Here is a 21,383-nt window from a genome sequence, read left to right on the forward strand (position 1 = left end):
GAGCAAGAGGCTAAAGGGAGCCTTGAGTGCTATAAGTGGTCAACATGCATTCTTCAAGATGGTCTCATTAAATAAACATGGAATGTGGAAGCAGTTGTCAGTATTACACATGCTGCTTTAGGCTGGATTAATAAAAAATTCATTGGTGCTCAGCTCCACATTGGCTTTGCCAATTTGAATCTCCTTTAAGTGACTCTCGTCTTCGTTTATGTAGTTTACAACTAAGCTTTTATAGTTATTCTAGCTCTCTCCAGGCTGTTAGCTCCACTTCTCTTTCATGCCCATATATCCAATTATTTCTGTTCTATCAAAGTTATCTGTCTTTCTTATAGTGTGTTTATATGTGTATTTTTAGCTTATTCCAAAATGATTTTGACTCAGTTCGAAGACGGGATGCTAGATTTTATGATCATTTTGGTTGTAAAGAAGCTATAAAAAAATCCAATATTTGCATTTGAAAAACAAATGTTTTTTTTAGATTTTTTGTTTTATTTGATTTTTGCAAAAGATATGGCCTATTTAATAAGCTGGTTACATCTGATGCTGAGATGCAAGTCTGATTCAAAATACAGAAGTCTACAGCTGTTACCAAGGAAACCAATGACCTCTTTTGTTAACTGGCTGTTGGGGTACAAGTTAGCTCCTGAGAAATCTCAAGTTGGAAACTCATTGTCCTAGAAAGTCTGTTGGGGATGTGAATGTGTATCTAAAGATTATAATCTGTCTAGTAACAGGTAAGGTCAAATGTGTGCAACAAGATGTCATTTTTCCAAGTGCAAATAACAAGTGTTGAGACTTTCAGGCCTCCCTTGATTAGCATATATTTAGTAAATGCTTGGTCTAATTGGCTAGATTTAAAAAACAGAGTTGACAATAGCGAAAAACAGCAAGGGCCATTTTAACTACTAATGACTAGGAACTGCATAAAAACCAAAGCTTTTGAATATCCAATGATGATAGTCAAACCTTTTATTGAAGCAGAATAAGAAAATTCAAAATCAAGATATTGCTGAGTCATACTTAGATGTTTGTATTTAAAATTACTATAGTGTATCTATTTATAATAAGTCCTACATTATTGACAACAACGCCTGAATTTTACACTAGATTTCCTTCTCCCCGTTATCCATTATCAGGGGAAAGTTCAATTGATACCATTCATTCATTTATTCAAGGAAAATTTCTTTAGCTCTTAATGTGATGAGAAACTATTCAAAGCACTATAGATACAGAACATAGTCTCTTGTGTTCGAAGAGTTTATCGTAGTCCAGTGGTATAATAAAAACTCAACTCTCATACTGCCATGAAATATAAGCCATAACAGAGCTATGTATGCAACATTATGAGAATATAAAGAAGTGGCATAGAGGAAAGTTACCTAACCCAACCTAAGAGGCAGAAAAAGATTTAGGAAAGTCTTCTTAGAGGAGGCAATGCTTCCATTGAAATTTGCATAAGAATTTAATAACTACAGGAACAAAAACGAAAAGCCCATACCCCAAAGACTACTTTTCAACTAGTGTTAGCTCTTTACATTACATCTTAATTCAGAACAACCAAATGTTAAAATATAGTACAAAGCAACAATATATTAAGATAATGTAGGGTTGGCTCAAGAGTAAGAATGTGATCAGAGTTCAGAAGAAAGAGCCCCAAAACTGTTTTTATTTTATATAAGAATTATATTTTTGGTGTTTAACATACGATAAATGACATATCATAAACCAATGAAGAATGAGATAGATTATTTGGTAAATTCTACTAGGAAAATTGATGTTTGGGGACAAAAATCAAGTTGACTTTACTGTTATATGTCAAAATTCCAGATAAATGAAAAATTAGATATAAAAAATGAAATCATTTAAAAACCAGAAAATATGAGGTGATTTTTAACTCATTCTAAGAAGATGAAAAATATAATGGTAGATATTGATATGCTAGACTTGATAAAGATCTATGTAGGCAAAAATTATAATATTTAAAAGCAAATGGTAAATTGGGAAAGTTTTAGCAAAAAAAAAAGGGCACAGTTTCAATATACTTAAAAAATAACTTCCAGTGCAATAAGAAAATCTAATACTACAGTAGAATGGGCAAAGAACATGAGAAGAAAGTTCCCCAAAATGAAGCTGGTGACAGCCTGGCCAGGTTCTGATGAGGGGCCCCTCCCTGGATTATAAACAGCTACCTTCTTGCTGTATGGACATTTGGAGGAGAGAGGATGTCTTTTCTTCTAGAGGAACTGTCCTGTAATGAGGGCTCCATGACCTCACCTAAACTTAATTACTTCCCAAAGGCCCTTCTTCCTAATGCCACTACATTTAGGGCTAGGGGTTCAACATATGAATTTAAGGAGGACACAAATATCCATAACACAGAGTAAAGACCTCTGAGAATCCATTCTTTCAGAAAAGCAACAAGAACATTGGGGAAAAAATTGTCAAAATCAACTTCTTAAAAACTATAAATTAACCAAAGGCATGCAACAATCTGAGGAGAAGTTCTTGAATAAAAATAGCTGACTTTTGATAAGAACAGTGAGCTTTGATATTTTTCAATTGCTCTTTTCCAATTTTTCTTCCTCACCTTAGTAGCTTTGAAAACCAGCAGCCTACCAGCCACTGGAGGGAGTAGAAAGGGTTTCGAACTTCCCTAAAAGGCTTATTTCCAGAGAATTGTCATTAGATGACCTGCCTGGTAGCTCCCTGGGAAATTCACAAAATTTATATTTGTTTGACCATCTGGTCATGTCTTTCTCAGTATGGAAATCACATATCCTCAGGGCAATTGTCTAAAACAAAGAGCGATTGTTATAACTGCCTTGGGCAGTGATACTAGTGGAGGCAAATAAAGAGTTGACCAAACTATTTAAAAAGAAAATCCTACAGTATAGCAAAAAGTAAAGCCTCATCACCAAGGAGTACAAGTGGTTCTATATTAAGAAGTCATCTGTTCAAAATAATTATGATTATAGGAGAAAAATCCATTTGATTATATCAATGTATAAAGATAAATGATAAAATTCAACACTAATTCATGATTATTTTTCCTTATCCAACTGGGAGGAGAAGGATACTCCTAAAAAGAGAAAGGATTTCTACCAAAAAGTATACATCATACCCTAATTTATTGACAACAAATATTTATCTTACGCCTGTATGTATCAAATGCTCATTATAGGCACTGATAATATAGCAATGAAGAGAGTAGAGACTGTCCTTGTGGAGCTTACAATGTCCTGGTTAAACACATCTTTCCTATAGGTCAATATTTAAAAGTATTGCTATTAAAATCAGAAGCAAGAAAAGGATTCCTACTACTTTTCTTCAACTAATAGAAAAAAAAGATTCTACTAAAAATAGTGCCAAAATTATAAATTTCATCAGAATTGATCCAATACCACAAAAGAAGAATTTTGTGGACTCATTTCTCAAACATTATTAAAGAACAAGTAAGAAAATGGAGCTCTACGTCATGTATATGTAAGATAATATCTTAGAGATGTCATTTATTTTCAAAGAACATGAGAAGATAATTCTGAAATTAATACATGTTTGTAAAAGATATGTTTGAAGAAAGTTGAGGTATCAGATGTCAAAATTCATTATACAGCTTTAGAAATTATAGTAATTATGTATTAATGTAAGAATAGATTTACATAATGGATTAGAAAGTGATAAAATATACGTGTGAATATATAAAAATTTGATATAAATGATAGATATGTTATCTTTAAATATAAATTCATAATATAATATATAATTATACAAAATATCTAACTGTATATTTAAATATAAATAATATATAAATATATAGATTTTAAGTGACATATAAACGATAGAAACAGTGTTACAAAATAATGAGAAAAAGAGACTTTAAAAAAAATGGCACTGAGGAGGGTCTCATTTGCTTGAAGGAATGCTACCTGGTTCATGCATCATTTAATAAGGCTAATGAGATCTTAAAAAAAGAATGGTATGTGTCCATGGATTTCCTTGGAAAAGGTGAAATTAGGTCTCAATTTCACCCCAAATACAAAAATGAACTCCTGAGAGATTAAAGATTTAAATATGAAAAAAACTTTATTAGAAGACAATATGGGAAAATATATGTTGGCACATGGTAGGTAAGACATTCTTAAATATGGCATAAAAATGAAGCCATACAAGAGAAGATCGATAAATGTGCTGAAATTAAAACTAAAAAATTTGTATTCTAGAAATAGGATAAAGGTAAAAGAAAAGCTGCAGACTTGGGAGCAGATATAGTTGTAAATATACACCTAACAGATGATTACAACTAGAATATGTAATAAACCATAGATCATTTTTGAAAGAAATAGTTATGCTTACTTTGAATGTTTTTTCCATCTTGATAAACTGTTAATGTCATCTTTATTTTTATACACAATTATTTATTTTTACTTTTTTGTTTCTAAACATTTTTTACTTGATCACAGTTGACATGCAATGTTTCAGGTGTGCAACATAGTGATCCAACCTCTCTATACTACTCATCAACATTCTTAGTTTTTTTCTGACCCAGGGCTCTGTAAGATTATGAACTACAAGAAATAATTCTTAAGCTCTTAAAACCAGTTCTTTAAAGTCAGTTAATGTTAGTATCCAGTTTTTCAAAACACTATCATTGGCAGTTTATCCTACTGCTTAGAATTTGAAAACTTGGTATCTTTTTATCATTTGCAAATGCAAGAAAAATGCTTATTTTCATGAAGATAGATTTAGATCCTTTTTGCCAGAAGGTGTTTTTGGGTGCATAAATATATCTTACGTGTGTCGTGATTAACTTAATTGTCTGTATCTTGGCACTGCTATCCTCGTGCCACTGGATTTGATTACATTATATTATGACTGGTAATTAAACAGAACAAAATATCATTATATCATTAGTTGGTTTTAGAAGGCCTTGAAACCTTTTTCTAAGAGCTTTTATATATATTAGAAGCTCTCACCACTGTGATCAATGCTCCTAGAATTGTTTCTGGTCCCTGAGTTGTCAGGTATACGTTTGCCAATTACATGGGATTTGAGCTCAAAGGCATTGATTTAGGTGAAGGCCTCCAATTCAATCAGGAAGACGACCATCGTTTTATATCAATGTTACTCTTAAATTTGTTCTTTTTCAAATGGGGGTGCTGAAAGGTCTAAAGCAAACACATTTTGACTGAATTGTCTATGACTATGCAATTAACTGGGGAAAAAATGTTGTCATTTCCAATCAACTGAGTTTTATCTTCCAATGAATCTTGACACTGCCAGGATAGTGCATCTTGTAAATCTTTCTGTGATGCCACGAGTAGTGAGCTAGGGGCTGGAAATACATTGATTGAAAGGCTGAAACTGTGGTTGTGACCATGATCCAGAATGTGTACAATTATGAGAAAGATAATGCCTTTCAACAGGCCATATCCCACTTGTATGCTTTTGCTTCTCCTGCTACACTTGTTTCTGTCTCCATCTTGATAGTCATAGTTTCAAGTTATTCTACTTTTTATCAAGCCCTGCTTTCTTCAGAGAATGTAAAACTAATATGTAGAGATGCCCTACTACACCCAGGAACTACGTTGTGTATGACGTGTCATTTAAATCTCACCACCACCTTGTGAATATGCTCTATTATCACAGTTTTACAGGTAAGCAAACTAGGACTTAGAGTGTATTGCTTCAGAGAAGCTGGGTAGAGAAAGTGGCACGTCTGCTATTTAAACCTAGTACTTTCTGGTTCCAAGACTATTAACTATTTCTTTTCTCCTGTGTTGACTCACAAGAGGTTGGCCGTTTGTTGAAATTAAATGGCCCTCCTACCTTTATTCCAGGAACATTGAGGTTATTTGTAACGTAGAGATATGAATGTTGCATCCAGCAAGGAGATCTATGGAACTGCCTCAAGGAACTATGAGGATGAAAGTTTAACCTCTCTCTTGATCTAGAATTTGAGAAGGGTAGGTGTCATTCTTGGGTCAATGGACATTTAAAAAGAACTTCCCCAGGTAGAAGGAAGAAGAGCAAAATAAGAGGATACACTTTAGGATTCACAAAATTATGAGAATTCAACTACATACTAGAGTGTGTTTTTAAAGTATATATGCATAAAGTATAAAGCTTAAAGCATTAAGTATATGCTTTAAAGTATAAAGCCTAAGATTGAGGTGAACGCCATTGTTGTGCTAGACCATAGTCTCTTTCCCTCTCCAGCAAGTCTTCAGGCAGTACCTACTTGTTAGGCTCTCTTATTATCCACTAGCCTTTAGCCCAGATGTACCAAAAATGCCAATCTTGCCTAAGCTTTGCTACAGAGTATTCTAAGAAGAGTATTATTGCTATGCTTAAGTCAGAATATTAAACGAAACCCCATAGTATCTCCTTGGGCTCACCCTAAATAATCCATTTTTCCTTTAAGGAGGCTTTGCCATGAATTTACTCATAGAATTATATTCCTAGTGATTATGCCACCTGGCTTACAAAGAAAGACAGATATTTTCTCTTTTATTTCTAAATTTTGAAATGATTTTAGATTTACAGAAGAGTTTCAAGGGTAATTTGGAGGGTTCTCATATACCTTTCTTTTCAGCATCCACTAACATTAACATTTAATATAACTTTGTACATCTTTCAAAACTAAGGAATTAACATTGGTACATTAGCACCAATTAAATTCCAGACTTTGTTCAAATTTCACCTGTTTTCTCACTAATTTCCTTTTCTCCCCCTAGGATCCAATTCAGTATGGCACATTGCACTTAATCATCATGTCTCCTTAGTAAGAGGAGAGTTTTTAATGTTCAGTAGTATGACGGCAAAGATGCAAAAGACTCAGAAAAGGCTGTAGTAGGTGGAAGAGAAAGTTGATTAGTCAACTCCTCAAAATCCATAGACCAAAGGGACCTCTCTGTCCTATGAGGAAACAATATGGGAAGGCCACCATGAATCTCTTTTCCCATTCCCCTGTTATTTACTTCTCTAAAGCATAAGATTGAGGTGAACGCCATTGTTGTGCAAGGCCAGTCTCTTTCCCTCTCCAGCAAGTCTTCAGGCAGTACCTACTCTCTGCTTTCCTAATGGTTCCTTACACTAAGCTCTCCGGAGCAGGGTCTTTAGCCTTGCAAGGGGAAGCCCACAGTTGGCTAGCTGCTTTCTTGGCAGGTCGATGAATGAGTCAGTTCACATTATGTGGGATAGAGTAGAAAAATACATTTTCACCATTTTTTTAGTGAAAAGGCACTGAAGAGATACACCATTCTAGTTCTTCCCTGTATTTATTTTTTATGCATCTTGCAGAACTTATAGCATAGGTCATTTGGTGTATAGTTTGCTTTTTGGTATGATTTTATAAAAAATAACCTATTTTATAAAAATAATCTAAATTCCTAAAAAAAAAACATTTTTAAAGGCATAATCGAAAACACTTTCCATAAAATGAATATCATCAAAATTCCTCATGTAAAAATTTATTAATCATATATGTATATATGTGGGTACATGTACACAGATAATACACATTCTGACTAATATGCCTCTTATATGTATTTATATATGTATATGCATATATATGTCTATGATATGTATGTACACACATGGATAGATACACATGCATTGATACATATATATGTATGTACCCATGGATGCACATATATACATTTTATACACATATATATTCTGGCCTATGTGTTAGGGTAAGCCATGCTGTGTGACAAACAACTTCCAAGTTGTAGTAGCTTAACCCATTAATATTATGAATTATTGGTTAACATGGAACTCAAGTCCCCAGTTGTTGAGGGACCCAGGTCAATAAAGCTCTACCATGTGGTAGTTGCACCATCTGGAACACAAGCCCGCTCAAGTATTCGGTGTGGAAAAAGAAAGCCTCAATCATTAAACATGAGATTTCTACAACCTCAGTTATGCACATCTTTTACTCCCGATTTATGGATCAGTACAAATCATGGTGCTTTCCCCAACTTTAAGGAAGTCAATAATCACATCTTCTAGGTGTACAGAGGCAGGGGAGAATAAAGTATTGGAGAAAAAATGTTATATAATGTCTACCGCATGAAAAAAATTACCTATGTGAAAAAAAATACCCTTTTGTGCACAGGTCAGGATAAGTAACACTAGCAGCTATAACAAGCAACTCCAAATTCCAACGACTTAATAATATAATGAAAATTTATTTTTTGCTCATTTGACAACATAATGCAATTGACAGGAAGGCCCTACTCCAGGCAGTCAGGTAGGGACTTTTAGTTCCAACATTTTGGTGTCATAAAGTAAACGCTGAAAAATGACAATCACAAAGAGGGAGTTCTATTTTACTTCCAGATTGACTGTAAGATGAATGACATGTAATCAGTTCAATTGCCTTGTACCACAAGGTTTGATCCCTTAACAAGTTAAGTGAGCGGTGCCCTGAAGGGGATTCCTCAGCTGCTAGTTTCCTTAGTGCTCTAAAGTGCTACAACCACTTTTTCTGAAGGTAGAAAATAGCATCTTGATACATAAATAGTATTTTGTAAGAATAACTTAGTTATCTTGGTTTATATAAATTGGGCAAGACCTGCCATTAATAAAAAGGGAAATTTAGAGGAATTTAAGAAAAACTTATCTTCTCAGATTTCTGTCTTCTTTGTTCTCTTTCTTGCCTTGTATTACTTTTGAACTGTTCAACCCCTCCAGCATATAAAATCTGCTACTGAACTTGTGGATATTTGCTATTTCCTGTGTCCTTGATTTATATGCTCCAGTTCCTCAGCATGAATAGCTTAAGGTTTGGGGCTACTTGTCCTGCCTTGGCTTAAGTAAACAAACAAAAGAAAGTTATCTTCATTCAGTACTTTTAAGATTTGTAAATAACTTGCTATTTCAAAATGAACTAAGAGCCTTGAAACTTCAATGAGGATTCATTTTAAATTATGAGGAGTTATTTAAATGTCATACAACTCAGAAAAATATGTACAAATTTCTTTCAGAGTTACATTATCCTCATGGTTAAAGACTGGTTGGAGAGAGCTCTGTACTTATGTGAGGAATTCTTGGTTCTTGTTCTGGGTCAGCCATTAATGACCGCTATGATCCTGGGCAGGAATTGACCACTAGATGATGCTTTGATATAACTAACTGTGAGTTGTTGACTAAATTGGCTGCAGCAATCTCTACTATGGCCTTATGGCCTCTGCATTTTCACTGTGTAACCAAACCATGCCTCTGAATAGTTGACCAGTAATATGGATCTAGATTTTTTATTGCTCTCCATTGATTTGAATTTGATTGCTGTGCCAATAGTCAATGTGTCAAATCACTTCATGATGGGCCCTTGGATGGCTCTCTTCTGGGTGCTGTATATTTACCTCCCTGTGGTTAATTGGAAGGTGGAAATTAGAGTAGCTGGACAGGAACAGACCTTGGGGATTCCATTCTACAGCCTGTGTAAACAAATGACCCGTGTCTAGGCAGAAGACAAAATGTCTAGAAACAATAATTTGCCAATTGAGGTAAAAAGGGCATCATAATTAATGTAATACCAAACAAAGACAGTGGCCAAAGAGGTTAAATACCATCTATAAGTTCTGGACACCAAGTGAAATGCCTGGCCAGTTCAATTATTTGGTATCCTACTGCCTGATGCCCAAATCATCAGATGAACTTAATAAGATAGATATAACTGAATGGTAAAGATAGTATATTCTGTTTTTCTGGTATATTCTCTATATTAGCTTGTCCTCCAAATTTACTTTTAACACTAACCATTTAATACATTTCTCATTCTGTGATACTATGTCATCAGAGTCTTGAAAGCAGATAGCTTTTCATCTCTTGTGTCTGGTATAGAACCTCTCCATAGGACCACCCATCTTTATTCATCCATGCTTTAATAATACTGGGTCTATGGCCTTATATTTTGATTTATCCCTCTTGACTTCTGGATGCTTTTATGTAATATTTTCAGCTGAATAATTTAATGATGGATTATGGGTCAGCATTCTCATTCCTTATTTGTGTTCCCAGTTGCAGTCTTCTGTAAAGAGATTATAATGAATCATGAATATGTTGGTGGTTTTATTTGCCACCTGGGAGTCCTAACTCTAAAGTGAGACACTTGCGTTTTGAGCTCTTAAGACTGTTGCACACATCAAAACATATTTTTGATGGCATAAATGCTTGATTTAATTCTTTCTCCTAACATTGTATCAGAGAGTTATTGCATATTTCTTTTACCCTATGTGTTCAAATAGGTTAGTCATAATGTAGAATAGAAGTGGTTTCAGTGCTCCTCTAGGGCATTCTTCAAGGAAGCCTGTGAAATCCTCAACTGTGTTAATATCTGGAGAAAAGACAAAGCACAGTTAATTGATAAATGCATAGTTATGAGGCTAGACTAGATGGTAGCATCACGTAAAGCTTCGCATGATGCCTGCTTGTTCAGGCATATATGACATGGTAGGCATAGTTAACTGAGCGCGGCACTTGTGTAAAATCAGATTAATGTTCTAAACTACCCATTAGAGAGAGATCTCAGGGGACAGACTATCATTTTAACTGCTAAAAGTAGAGAGAGATAAAGGTCAGATCTCTTCCAGCTCTCTTGACAGAAATTAACCATGAGGAAAAAAAAGAAATTAACTATGATTTCTATAAACTTTCTTTGCTTGTACTTATAACATGCATTCCTCCTTATCATCTGTCTTATGGTTTGCATTCCTCCGAATAACTCAACTATAAATTATTCTTCATTTTGGATTTGCATTTGGCTCTATAGAAATTCTCCGAGCATGATGTCATCTCTTGAGTGCTAAGTTGGTGCTGTACTTTAAGGTTGTATTAGATAATGCCTTCTTAACACTTTGTAGAGCAGAAAATTCTAATAAAAAAAAGATAGATTCTCAGAAGAGATTTAATCAGTCTGTCTCTTCACTTGAGTGAGGGGGATAAGGTTATTCCTTAAGAACAGATGACAAGATCCTGTTTAGCCAAGCTCAAAATGACACGGGTAGAAATACAGGACTCATGCACTGATGAGATGTGTCTAAATTTCATCATATTGCTCTTTTATTATAAAAATGATGAACATTATTTGAGCGTTAAGTTAGATAGCAGCATTCAAATTTTAAATAACCCAGCATGAGCACAAATGATTACACAAAGTTTTTGGGCTATTGTAAATACTCTCCACATTTTCTTGACCTTCTGGATGCATAGTATCATTCAAACATAAAAAGAATCTTAAAACAGTGTGTTAGGTTGTCAGTTTCAGAAAGAAGGGAGTAATGAAAATGGGTTTTGCCTAGCTTGGGTAATTCCTAGCCCTCTTGGGAACTTGGATTGCACCAGTTATTTTCTTCCATTCCATTATACGCTTCACACTTTCTATACTTTAGGCTCTGGGGATATGGAAGTGAGTAAGCTCTTTACTCTGATTTAGTCTGGAATGCCTGTGTGCATTCGCCGAAAAAAATTTATTGTGCCTTAAGTATACCAGGAAATAGGTACTCGGGATATATTGGTTAAATGAGGATTTTAGCCTTTATAAGTGTACATTCTGGTAGGGAAAGGCAGAGCGTGAGCGTGCACAGTAAACATAATGAAAAGTAAATTATTTTATAGAGTGCTAGAAGATGATAATTGTATTTTAAAAAGGTTGCAATTGTAGATGAGGTCATTAAATAAGCCACAATGAGAAGGAGACATTTGATCAAAGAACTGAAGGATGTGAAAGAGTCAGCTTGTGCATAAACTGGGAGAGCAGAGCATTCATGGAGAGGGAACAGCCAGATTCATCACCTTAAGGCAAGAGAATGAGAATGTCTGCTGTATTTGAGCAATAATGAGAATGGTTAGTGTGGATGGAGTGACTGGATCCCCACTGTGAATATGTGAATATCTTCTAAAGTCCAACCCAGTGTCTGTAGGTGAGTGAGTTGGGGATAATTAGCCTACAACATGATGAAAAAGGAACCAGTAAATACTGAGCACCCACTATTTGCACCTTATGTTTTCTTACCTCATCACACTAGTCTATTGTGTCATTGTAATCACCATTTCACAAATTGGGGTAATAATGCCGAAATAGGTTATAACAGCAAAGCTACAAAGTGACCAAGTAATGAAGCTGAGATCTGATCCCTTCACATCCTGAATTCTTTGGCTACACCATCCAAACGCACTAGTAGTCATTACTCTGAGGTTCAGTTTCTAAACAAAGCAGCCACAAATATCTAAGGATTACTAAGACTCAACTCCAAGCCTAGCAAGTAGTGTCATGCTGTTTAGTAGGGCCAGAAGTGACTGTGACTCCCACTTGTTTTCTGTCACTTGCTTATTTCCCAGCACTCTTTTCCCTGTTTACAGGAAGAGAAGTTGCCGAAGGTGACCTAGGTAGAGATCACAGACATCGAGAGATACAGACAACTATTTAAAACAACCCAGCAAAGAGAGTGGTATGACCAGTCTGTGTTCCAATTAGTGTCCCTTTAGGTCACATTCCTGAGCAGTCATCTGATAACACCTGCTTCCTCCTCCCAGCATGTAACTGCTGGAGTATTCTGGAGCAGTCACCTGGTACATCCAATAACAAAACCCCTGCCAGCAGCCCTCTCCATTCCAAAGATTGGAAGCTACCTATAATAATAATAATGTATTTTAACTCCACGTGTAGTTCTTAGCATAAAACGGGAATGTTTATGCTGTAAAATTTCATTTCTGACCAAGCCTGAGATTTGTGACCCTTCCTTCTCTGAGGACTCACGTTGTCTGTTCTCTGATAAACTCTTTTATTACTTGTGCTTGACCCTCTCTCCTATTAGACTGAAAAATACTAAAAATGTTAAGATTACAGTTTACCACACACACATACACACCTTTACTCAGCCATGCTCTATTTTAACTTCAGATAAAATATGTAAAATATCCAGATAAAGTGTAATGCAACAGGATTAAAGTTGAATCCACTCACTGCTATGGTGATGTTTGGAGAGGAAAACAGTGGTAAACATATTCATGGGATAGAATAGAGAGAATTAAAACCAGTTTTTTGGAGGGCGTGGTATAGGCCCACACACTTAATTTCCCCCATGAATTTGTCCTATTGTGGGAAAAAAGTGGAAAAATCTATAACCTGGAAAACACTAGGCCTCCTTGTGGTCAATTTTAGCACAGTGTTACAAACAAAAGAAACAAATACAAATATGATTAGGCTTTCAAAAAAAAAATGGAATCTGTATGATGGACTAGAAACACTGAGCAGCCCTTCCACTGCTGTGCAACTAGATTGTAGCAGAAGTATTGCAAACATATCTTTTAAATCTGTTCCTAAGATGACAGTAAGAAAAATCTCCAAAGGTAAAAAAATTTAAAAAACAATAATAATAGAGAGAAAGAAAAAAAAAGGAGAAGAAAAGAAAGGGGAAGAGGAAGAATGAGCTGAAACTTGAATAATGAATCCTGAATGGTAAGCAAATGAGTTACCTGGGATTACCTGGCCACTGATGCATCAGGCTCCCTGCATGGAGCCTGCTTCTCCCTCTGCCTGTGTCTCTGCCTCTTTCTCTCTGTGTGTCTCTCTGAATAGATAAATAAAATCTTTAAAAAATAAAAAAATAAAAAATAAAAACCCCTGGTTCCTAATGAGTCATAATCGATTAGGTTTAATAGGAGGACCCATACTGCAGGGGAAAAACTGAAACCTATCTGATGTTGTTCCAGAGACACTTGAGCTATTAGGACCTTGCACATAATTGTGATCAAGGTTTGATTCCAAAAAGATCAGAAAAGCTCAGCCAGCAGAAACTTTGCTGAAATTCTCTATGACATGTCATATCAGCGTGCCACTCCTTACATTATTAACCAGCACAACCATAATACAGCAATAATAGCCAATATTTAAGAAATACTTTTTTTTTTGTGCCAGGCTAATCCTAGGAAAAAATGTACTGAATTATTTATGTAAACTCTGAAAAACATGTTGTTTTTATTTTATAGATAAGAAAACTGCAGCATAGAGAGGTTACCTTCTTGTTCCGGTCCACATGGATGATAAACACCAAAACCTGGCAGTTGAGATCCATGCTAACACTAGCATACAGGAGGAATTAAGTAAATAGTATTTATTTCAATTTCTTTTCTGTTCGCTGATCTATTAGGCAGTCTTGGCTGAACTGGGAAGAAACAGGGATCATCTTATTTTCTTTTCAAAATCTTCTATCTCCCAGGCCCTTCCAGAACCTGGGCCTATCCCAGTCTTCAGCCTCCTACCTGTTGGCGAGCACTAGCATCTGTCCTTGGCATTGCTGTATGTCCTAGAGTCTACTGCAATGTCACAGATTGTTCTCATTCAGGAACCTTGGAGGAGGAACTATTCTTTTCCATTGAGAGTCCGTAGGATTTTCACAGGATAATTGATGTGTGTGAAGCACCACAAATATAAAACAGCCACCTTTCATAGTTCTAAGTAGTATGGTCATGTGAGAGACAAAAATGACATTTGTGATGAATTGCAATCATCTCTTGAATCCAAGCTTGCTTAAAAGATAAATTACTGGAATTATTACAGAGGAATATTCTGGGATAAAAAAAGAAGTTCTATTTTTTTTAATTTAATGAAGAAAGAATAAAAACTTGAGTCATGGTAAATCATTGCCTAGCATATACAAAGACTTAACATAAAGATTTATGGACTAGCTAGATAAATAAATCACATTAAGCTCTGGCTGCTAAATTAATAGAAAATAAGAATAGATCAAATTTACTTGGAAATAAAAGCCTTTGGAAAAAGTTATGAGACAAGAAGCTTACCTGTCCTTTCTTATATTGGACATTTTTGAGAATGGTCTCAATTATTCAGTAAATCAGAGTGAGAACTTGTACAAGGTACAGCCTAAAGTTAATATAAATATTACATTTATATTTAAAACAAACAAGACTTTTCAGGCAGATGAGGTACAAAACCATCAAGATAATTAATTTCTTTTGAGTGTGACATAGACTTAAAGTGCAAAGTGATAGTAATGAGTTTTTTCAAATAAAATTATTAACCTTTTGTATTGTGCATTGCACAAAACCCTAATCTAAGAGCACTGACTTTTCAAGCTAAATTAAGAGTCAGTTTCCCAAGCAACCCCCCTGAGGTGCAGGTGTAAACTAATGAACAGTGGAGAGTTTATGAGCCTTCCTCCAAGATAATTTATTTTATTAAAATAACTGGGAGGCCTGGAGCTCTGAAGAATGTTTGTCATTTTTTAAATGAAATCACTTCTATTTTTGAACAGTTTCAACATTACATGCTACTATTTTTGTCTCCAAATCTGACTCATCAGTTAGAACCTAAATATTATTTTTAGTTTATAATTCTATTTTAGATTTTAAGAATTATATTGTATACAAACTTGGACTTGATATGTTATCCCAGGCCAGCTATTTCTCCCACAGTTATAATTATTGTAATTTAAGCCCCTACTATTCTTTGTCTAATCCATTTTTCCATTAAAAACAATTATTCTACATAATGAAATGCCTACATACACTTGGATGTTATCATTCTCTTTGTCCTATTATTATCAAAGGTTAAAATATTACTTCTATTTCAAGAAATTTAGTAAGAAGAAACCAAACTGAAGGCTTTTCTCATGAAACCAAACGGATGCCTATGTTTAAAAATGAAGTTAAAAATAATGGAAAATTTAAATTGGAATCCCAATTAATAACTCTAAACATTTACATGTGCCTTTGTTTCTCTAGTGTATGCTAAGAGAGAAGCCAAAGAGGAAGACAGAAGAGTAAAACATAAAGAAGAAAACTTTAGTTTATATATTTCACTTTAAGAAGTTACATTAACTAGATTTCAAAATTCAAAATAACATTACTTTAGACTCACAAACTCATATAATCTTCCAGAGGAATTTATTCATTAACACCAGTTTTTTTTATGGTGACAGTGTGATAATAACTTGGTATGTTCTAGAAATTTTCCTTTATTTCCAAACTCATTTTGATATCTACTCCTTTAAACATATTGACATTATCATCTCAACTTTTATTTTACCATAACATCAAATTCTCATATCAATGTATGGTTCATGTTTATCAAAGAACTTGAATTTATTTTTCTTTTTCCTATCATCCATATCCACATTCACTGCATACCTAACATTTGAATAATGACTTGCAAAATCCTGATAAAGACAGGGAATAAGAAAGGTCTCAAATAAGGAAAAGGGTAAGAGACTATGCTAGAAAAGGGAAAAACACCAGTTGAACTTTAATTTACAGATTATGATTATAACTGACAATTTGTCAATAAAGGCAGAACTCTTCTACTCTTAATATCTGTTATATGAATGTCAATGTTTCAGAAAGAAAGGATGTTCCAGGAAGAAATTTAAGTGGTGGTCATAGGTTTGAGAAACATTTGGGAAAATGAAAAGATTGGTATGCTGCCTGTTTCTAAGATGTTTTCATGGACTAAGTCTGGGCTGTAGGAAGAGAAAAGATGATTGTTGAGATTGAGACCAGTAGAAGTAGAAGTAGAAATAGAAAGAACAGAAGATGTTAAAAGAACCTATCTAATAAACACCAGAAGAGGATTTTTAACCAGATATTTTTAAGACCCTCACAAATCATTAATAAATTGACATATAACCCAGGAGACATTATCAATTTTATAAACAGGCCAGACATAGGAGAAAGCCAAATCATCAATACGGATTCTCAACCTCACATTTCAATCAGGAAAATGTAAGATAAATTAATAATGAGATACCATTTCACACCTATAAGGATGTAAAAAACTAAAACATCTCAAATGCCAGTATAGATATACATAGAGGAAACTCTTACACATGTGAATATAAAAAGATGCATATGCCCTTTGACATAGCACATCCACTCCTGCATATTTATTTTAGAGAAACTCATGCTGATGTGCACAAGCTAACATATACTCTAGGGATTTTTATTCTTTACTTCCTTTTTTCTTTTTTTTACAATGCTGCTTATTATAGTGAAATAAAATAATTTTCTCTAGTCAAAGGAAATCATGCCCTCTTCAAACTATGGAATACTGTATAGCTGTTAAAATTAATGATCTAGAGTTTTATGTTTCAATATGGATAAAACTTAAATGTAATTTTGAGTGAAGAAAACCAAGCAGCAAATCATACATATAATATGAAAACATGTATGTAAATATTTTAAACTTATAAAACAATAGGATACAAATTTAATAGATGGATATATATGTAGTAAAAGTACAAAAACATGCATGGCAACAGGACATACCAACTTCTGGTGAGGGTTACCTTTGGGAGTGGGCATAGGGGGGAAAGTGAAAAGGAATGGGTTAGGAGGTACAGTTTTCTGTGATATTTTTGTCTCCTTAACAAAAAGAAAGCTGAGTGATGTGAAAAGCTCCAGTGATGTGATCTTGGCAGCAAGGTCGATTTTTAATCTCCAAAAAATTCCTCCTGAAAAATAAACAAATTAGGATAGCAAATGAAAAATCCATTGACAACATCTAAATAAAACTAGAAGGAAAGATATTTTCATAACCTTCACATTATGAACACAAATGATAAATCACCTATAGCAGCAGAATAAGAACATGATCGAAGCTGGGTGGCAGGAATAGAGAGAAATGCATGGGGACAACCTACCTACTCCACAAACCAGGTTTTTAAAATTTTCCAAAAAAATACCACTTGTAAGAAATAAAGACCCTACATATTCTGGGTGGAAACATGGGAAGACTTATCTGAAAATGACCAGGGAAACTAGGAAAAGTCCCCAGAGTCTCCAGTTTGCAAGTGAATTAAGAAAACTGCCCACAGGTAGGAAAACCATCAAAAGTCTGAGCTAATTTCAATTTATAGTTAAGCGAGCATAGAATTAAGCCACCAGTTTACTTCCATTTGCAAGCTAAATGACAGAACAAGGAAGTATACAGAGAAACCTAGAATTAAAACATTCTATAGACAACTAATTTAATTTCTACAAGTCAATGTCTGAGGGGGAAAAACAGGAAGGGTAGAACTTCTCTGAACCAAGAGACTTATAAGATGTAATCAAATGAAAGTGGGGACCTTGTTTTGATCTTGATTCAAACAAATCAATGGACACATTTTCCAGACCATTCATAATTTGATTTTGGGCTTGGTATGAGATGATAGCAAGGAAACATTGCCAATTTTATATGTGATAATAATACTTTTGCAAAGGAAAATGACCATAATTTTTAGAGATTTATATTGAATCACGTAGGAGTAAAATTATGCTGCCTGATATTCGCTGTAAAATACATAAAGAAGGAAAAAAGAAATTGCATTAAAAAAAAAGGTTAAGTTATACAAAGCTACATTAATTAAAACAATGTAGTACTAGAATAAAAACAGATATATAAACTAACGGCATAGAACAGAGAGTCCAGAAATAAACCCTTTTGCGTATGGTCAAATGGTCTGCAACAAAGGTGCCAAGACTACACAATGGGGAAAGGAACAGTCTCTCCAACAAATGAAATTGAGAAAACTGGGTATTCACATGCAAAAGAATGAATTTGGATCCTTACATTAGACCATATATCAAAAAAAATTAAGTCAAAGGGGGTTAAAGACCTAAGTGTAAGACAGAAAACCATAAAACTACTAGAAGAAAACATAGTTGGAAAGCTTCATGACATTGAATTTGGCAATGGTTTTTTGATATGAAACCTAACGTACAGAAGCAAAAATAAGCAAGTGACACTATATCAGATTTTAAAGCTTCTGCACATCAAAGAAAACAGTCAACAGAGTGAAAGACAACCTTAGGATGGGAGAAAATATTTGTAAATTGTATATCTGGAGTTTTATATTCAGGACACATAAAAGACTCCTATAACTCAACACCAACCACCACCACAACAAAAAACAGCTCAGTTTAAAAATGGGCAAAAAACTTGAATGGACACTTCTCCAAAATAAGCAAATGGCCAACAAGCATATGAAGAAATGTTCACCTAAAGAAATCATTAAAGAAATAAAACCTGAAATCCCAAAGCAAGATCACTTCACACACATTAAGATGGCCACTATCACAAACACAGAAGAGAACTGGTGAAAATGTGAAGATATTAGAAGCCTTGTACACCTTTGATGGGAATGTAAAATGGTGCAGCCATTGCAGAAAAACAGGATAGAGATTCCTCAAAACATTAAAAATACAATTATCATATGGTTCAGTGGTCCCACTTCTGTATATATATATATACACACACACAAAAGAACTGAGAGCAGAATCTCGAAAGGTATTTGCACACCCATGTTCATCAAAGCAGTATTCACAATAGCCAGGAAGTGGAAGTGGAAGTGATCCCAATGTCTATCAACCAATGAATGTATAAATAATTGTGGGAAATAGATATATGGTAATATTAGTGTTAAAAAAGATGGAAATCCTGCCATATAGTACAACATGGAGGAACCTTGAAGACATTATGCTAAGTGAAATATGACAGTCATTAAAAGACGATTACAGTATGGTTCTACTTTTCTGAGGTATCTATAAAAGTCAAATTCATAATAATAGAAAATTGAGTTGTGGTTACCAGGGCTGGGGATATAGAGGAAATAGAGGAATGAGAAATTGTTCGAAGAGCGTAGAGTTTCATTTTTGCAAGATGAGAAAGTTCTAGAGACCCGTTCCATGTGCTATGGGATGTGTAATTCACTTAGCACTACTGAACTGCACACCTAAAAATGGTTAAGATGGGGGGGTGCCTGGCTGGGTTGGTTGGTGGAATGAATGTGAGACTCTTGATCTTGGGATTATGAGTTCAAGCCCCATGTTGGGTATAGAGATTACTTTAAAATAAAATCTTTTAAGAAATGATTAAGATGGTAAATATTATGTGTCTTTTCACAATTAAAATGTAAATCAAAAATTGAATGAATGTGACAAAAATTTGGTAATTGTTTTATCTTGGTGATTGGTATATATTACACTAGTAATTTTGAGTTTATATCATATTTTTTCAGAAAAAAGAAATTTGAAATAAATATGATAGTGCATTAACACCTGTTCACTTAAGGCAGGGACTCATTGGGTGTTTTGTGTGCTTGGAATATTTCGTGAGTCAGAAGTGATGACTATAGAAAATTGACAACATTGGACCTTAAGTCTATTCAGTTCGAGTCTATGGGTCCCAATTCCAAATTAGCATAGGAAAGGAAATCCTGTGCCAACCATCGTGACCAGTGGAGAAGATCACTTCAAACAGGACTGTATGAAGATGATGGGGTCAGTTCCCAGAAACGTGATCTGGGCTGTGAAGAAACTCTGAAAATGTTGACTATGGGCTGGAAGAGCAGGAAGGATTTTCACTGTAGATTAAAAAATCCGACACAGACAGGTAGTTAGGCCTGGATGTCTCTGGCTATCACAGTTGGATGACACTATCCACCTGTGCCACTAAGAAATCCTGAAACTCCTATGCTATTTTTTTTTTCACTTTCTTGAGAGAGGAAACAAACAAACTTTTGCATTTTTATGCTTGCACCTTTCCAAGGTACCTACTACTATGCCATGATAGCTAAAGGTAATAAATGATCTTTTCTTTAGGAAATGCTAAAAACTTGTCAGTCACATTAATAACCCAGCAAGATGACTCGTGAGCTTTTACACAGTGCTATTTACTAACTACATAAAAAGAAGAAATTGAGTGATATTGTATTAGCAATGTAACGGGACAGATGGCAGCTCCACTTGTGGTGAACATAGCGCACTGTGTAATTTGTCAAATCACTAAATTGTACTCTTGAAACTAACGTTGTGTGTCAACTATATTCGAATTTAAAAAGAAAAAGCAAAGACTGATGATAATGTTAACATCAAAACAAAATTGCATTTCCTGGATCAAATAGGTCATAAATGACTACTAACCCCTACGACCGCTAATTACTGGGGAAATCTGCTCTAAAATTTTACACCGATCCTTTATTGTACGCTTTTTATGCTTTTGCATGGTTAGGAGAAGCTTCTGAATATGACCTATAAAGGTCTTTTAAAAAGTTTATTATTTACTGTTTATTTTGAAATACAGATTTATAACAAGTGGCTGTCGTGTAGAGTCCTTGGGGACCCTCATCTACTCTCCCCCAGGGGTAACATCTCGCATTCAGTATAGCACAATGTCAAAGGCAGAAAATTTGCAGCAAGACAATATTGCATATAGTTCTGTGTCACTTTGTCACTTGCGCAGATTCCGGTAACCAGCACTGCAGTCAAGATACAGGATTCTTCCGTCAGCTCAAAGGCCTACTAGTGTCCGAATAAAATGTAGAAACCTTTCTCTTTTCTTTCTTTTCCTTTTATTTACTAGTTTCAAAATGCCAAGTCAGACT

The 21,383-nt window shown here is 34.6% G+C and overlaps 1 protein-coding gene across 2 annotated transcripts in view; it reads right to left on the reverse strand.

Moving 5' to 3' along the window:
* Nucleotides 1-15,887: 15,887 nt before the first annotated feature.
* PTGER3 (prostaglandin E receptor 3) overlaps nt 15,888-21,383 on the reverse strand; it is a 185,350-nt gene continuing 179,854 nt past the window's right edge. Inside the window, exon 3 of one of the 2 annotated variants that reach the window (XM_072834059.1) lies at nt 15,888-17,471. In XM_072834059.1, coding sequence (XP_072690160.1) covers nt 17,451-17,471 — 21 coding nt within the window. In that variant the 3' untranslated portion in view covers nt 15,888-17,450. The remainder of the gene's footprint in view (nt 17,472-21,383) is intronic. The other variant, XR_012034804.1, reaches the window with a different exon arrangement.

Source organism: Canis lupus, chromosome 8, assembly GCF_048164855.1.
Source record: "Canis lupus baileyi chromosome 8, mCanLup2.hap1, whole genome shotgun sequence".
Lineage (NCBI taxonomy): Eukaryota > Metazoa > Chordata > Mammalia > Carnivora > Canidae > Canis > Canis lupus.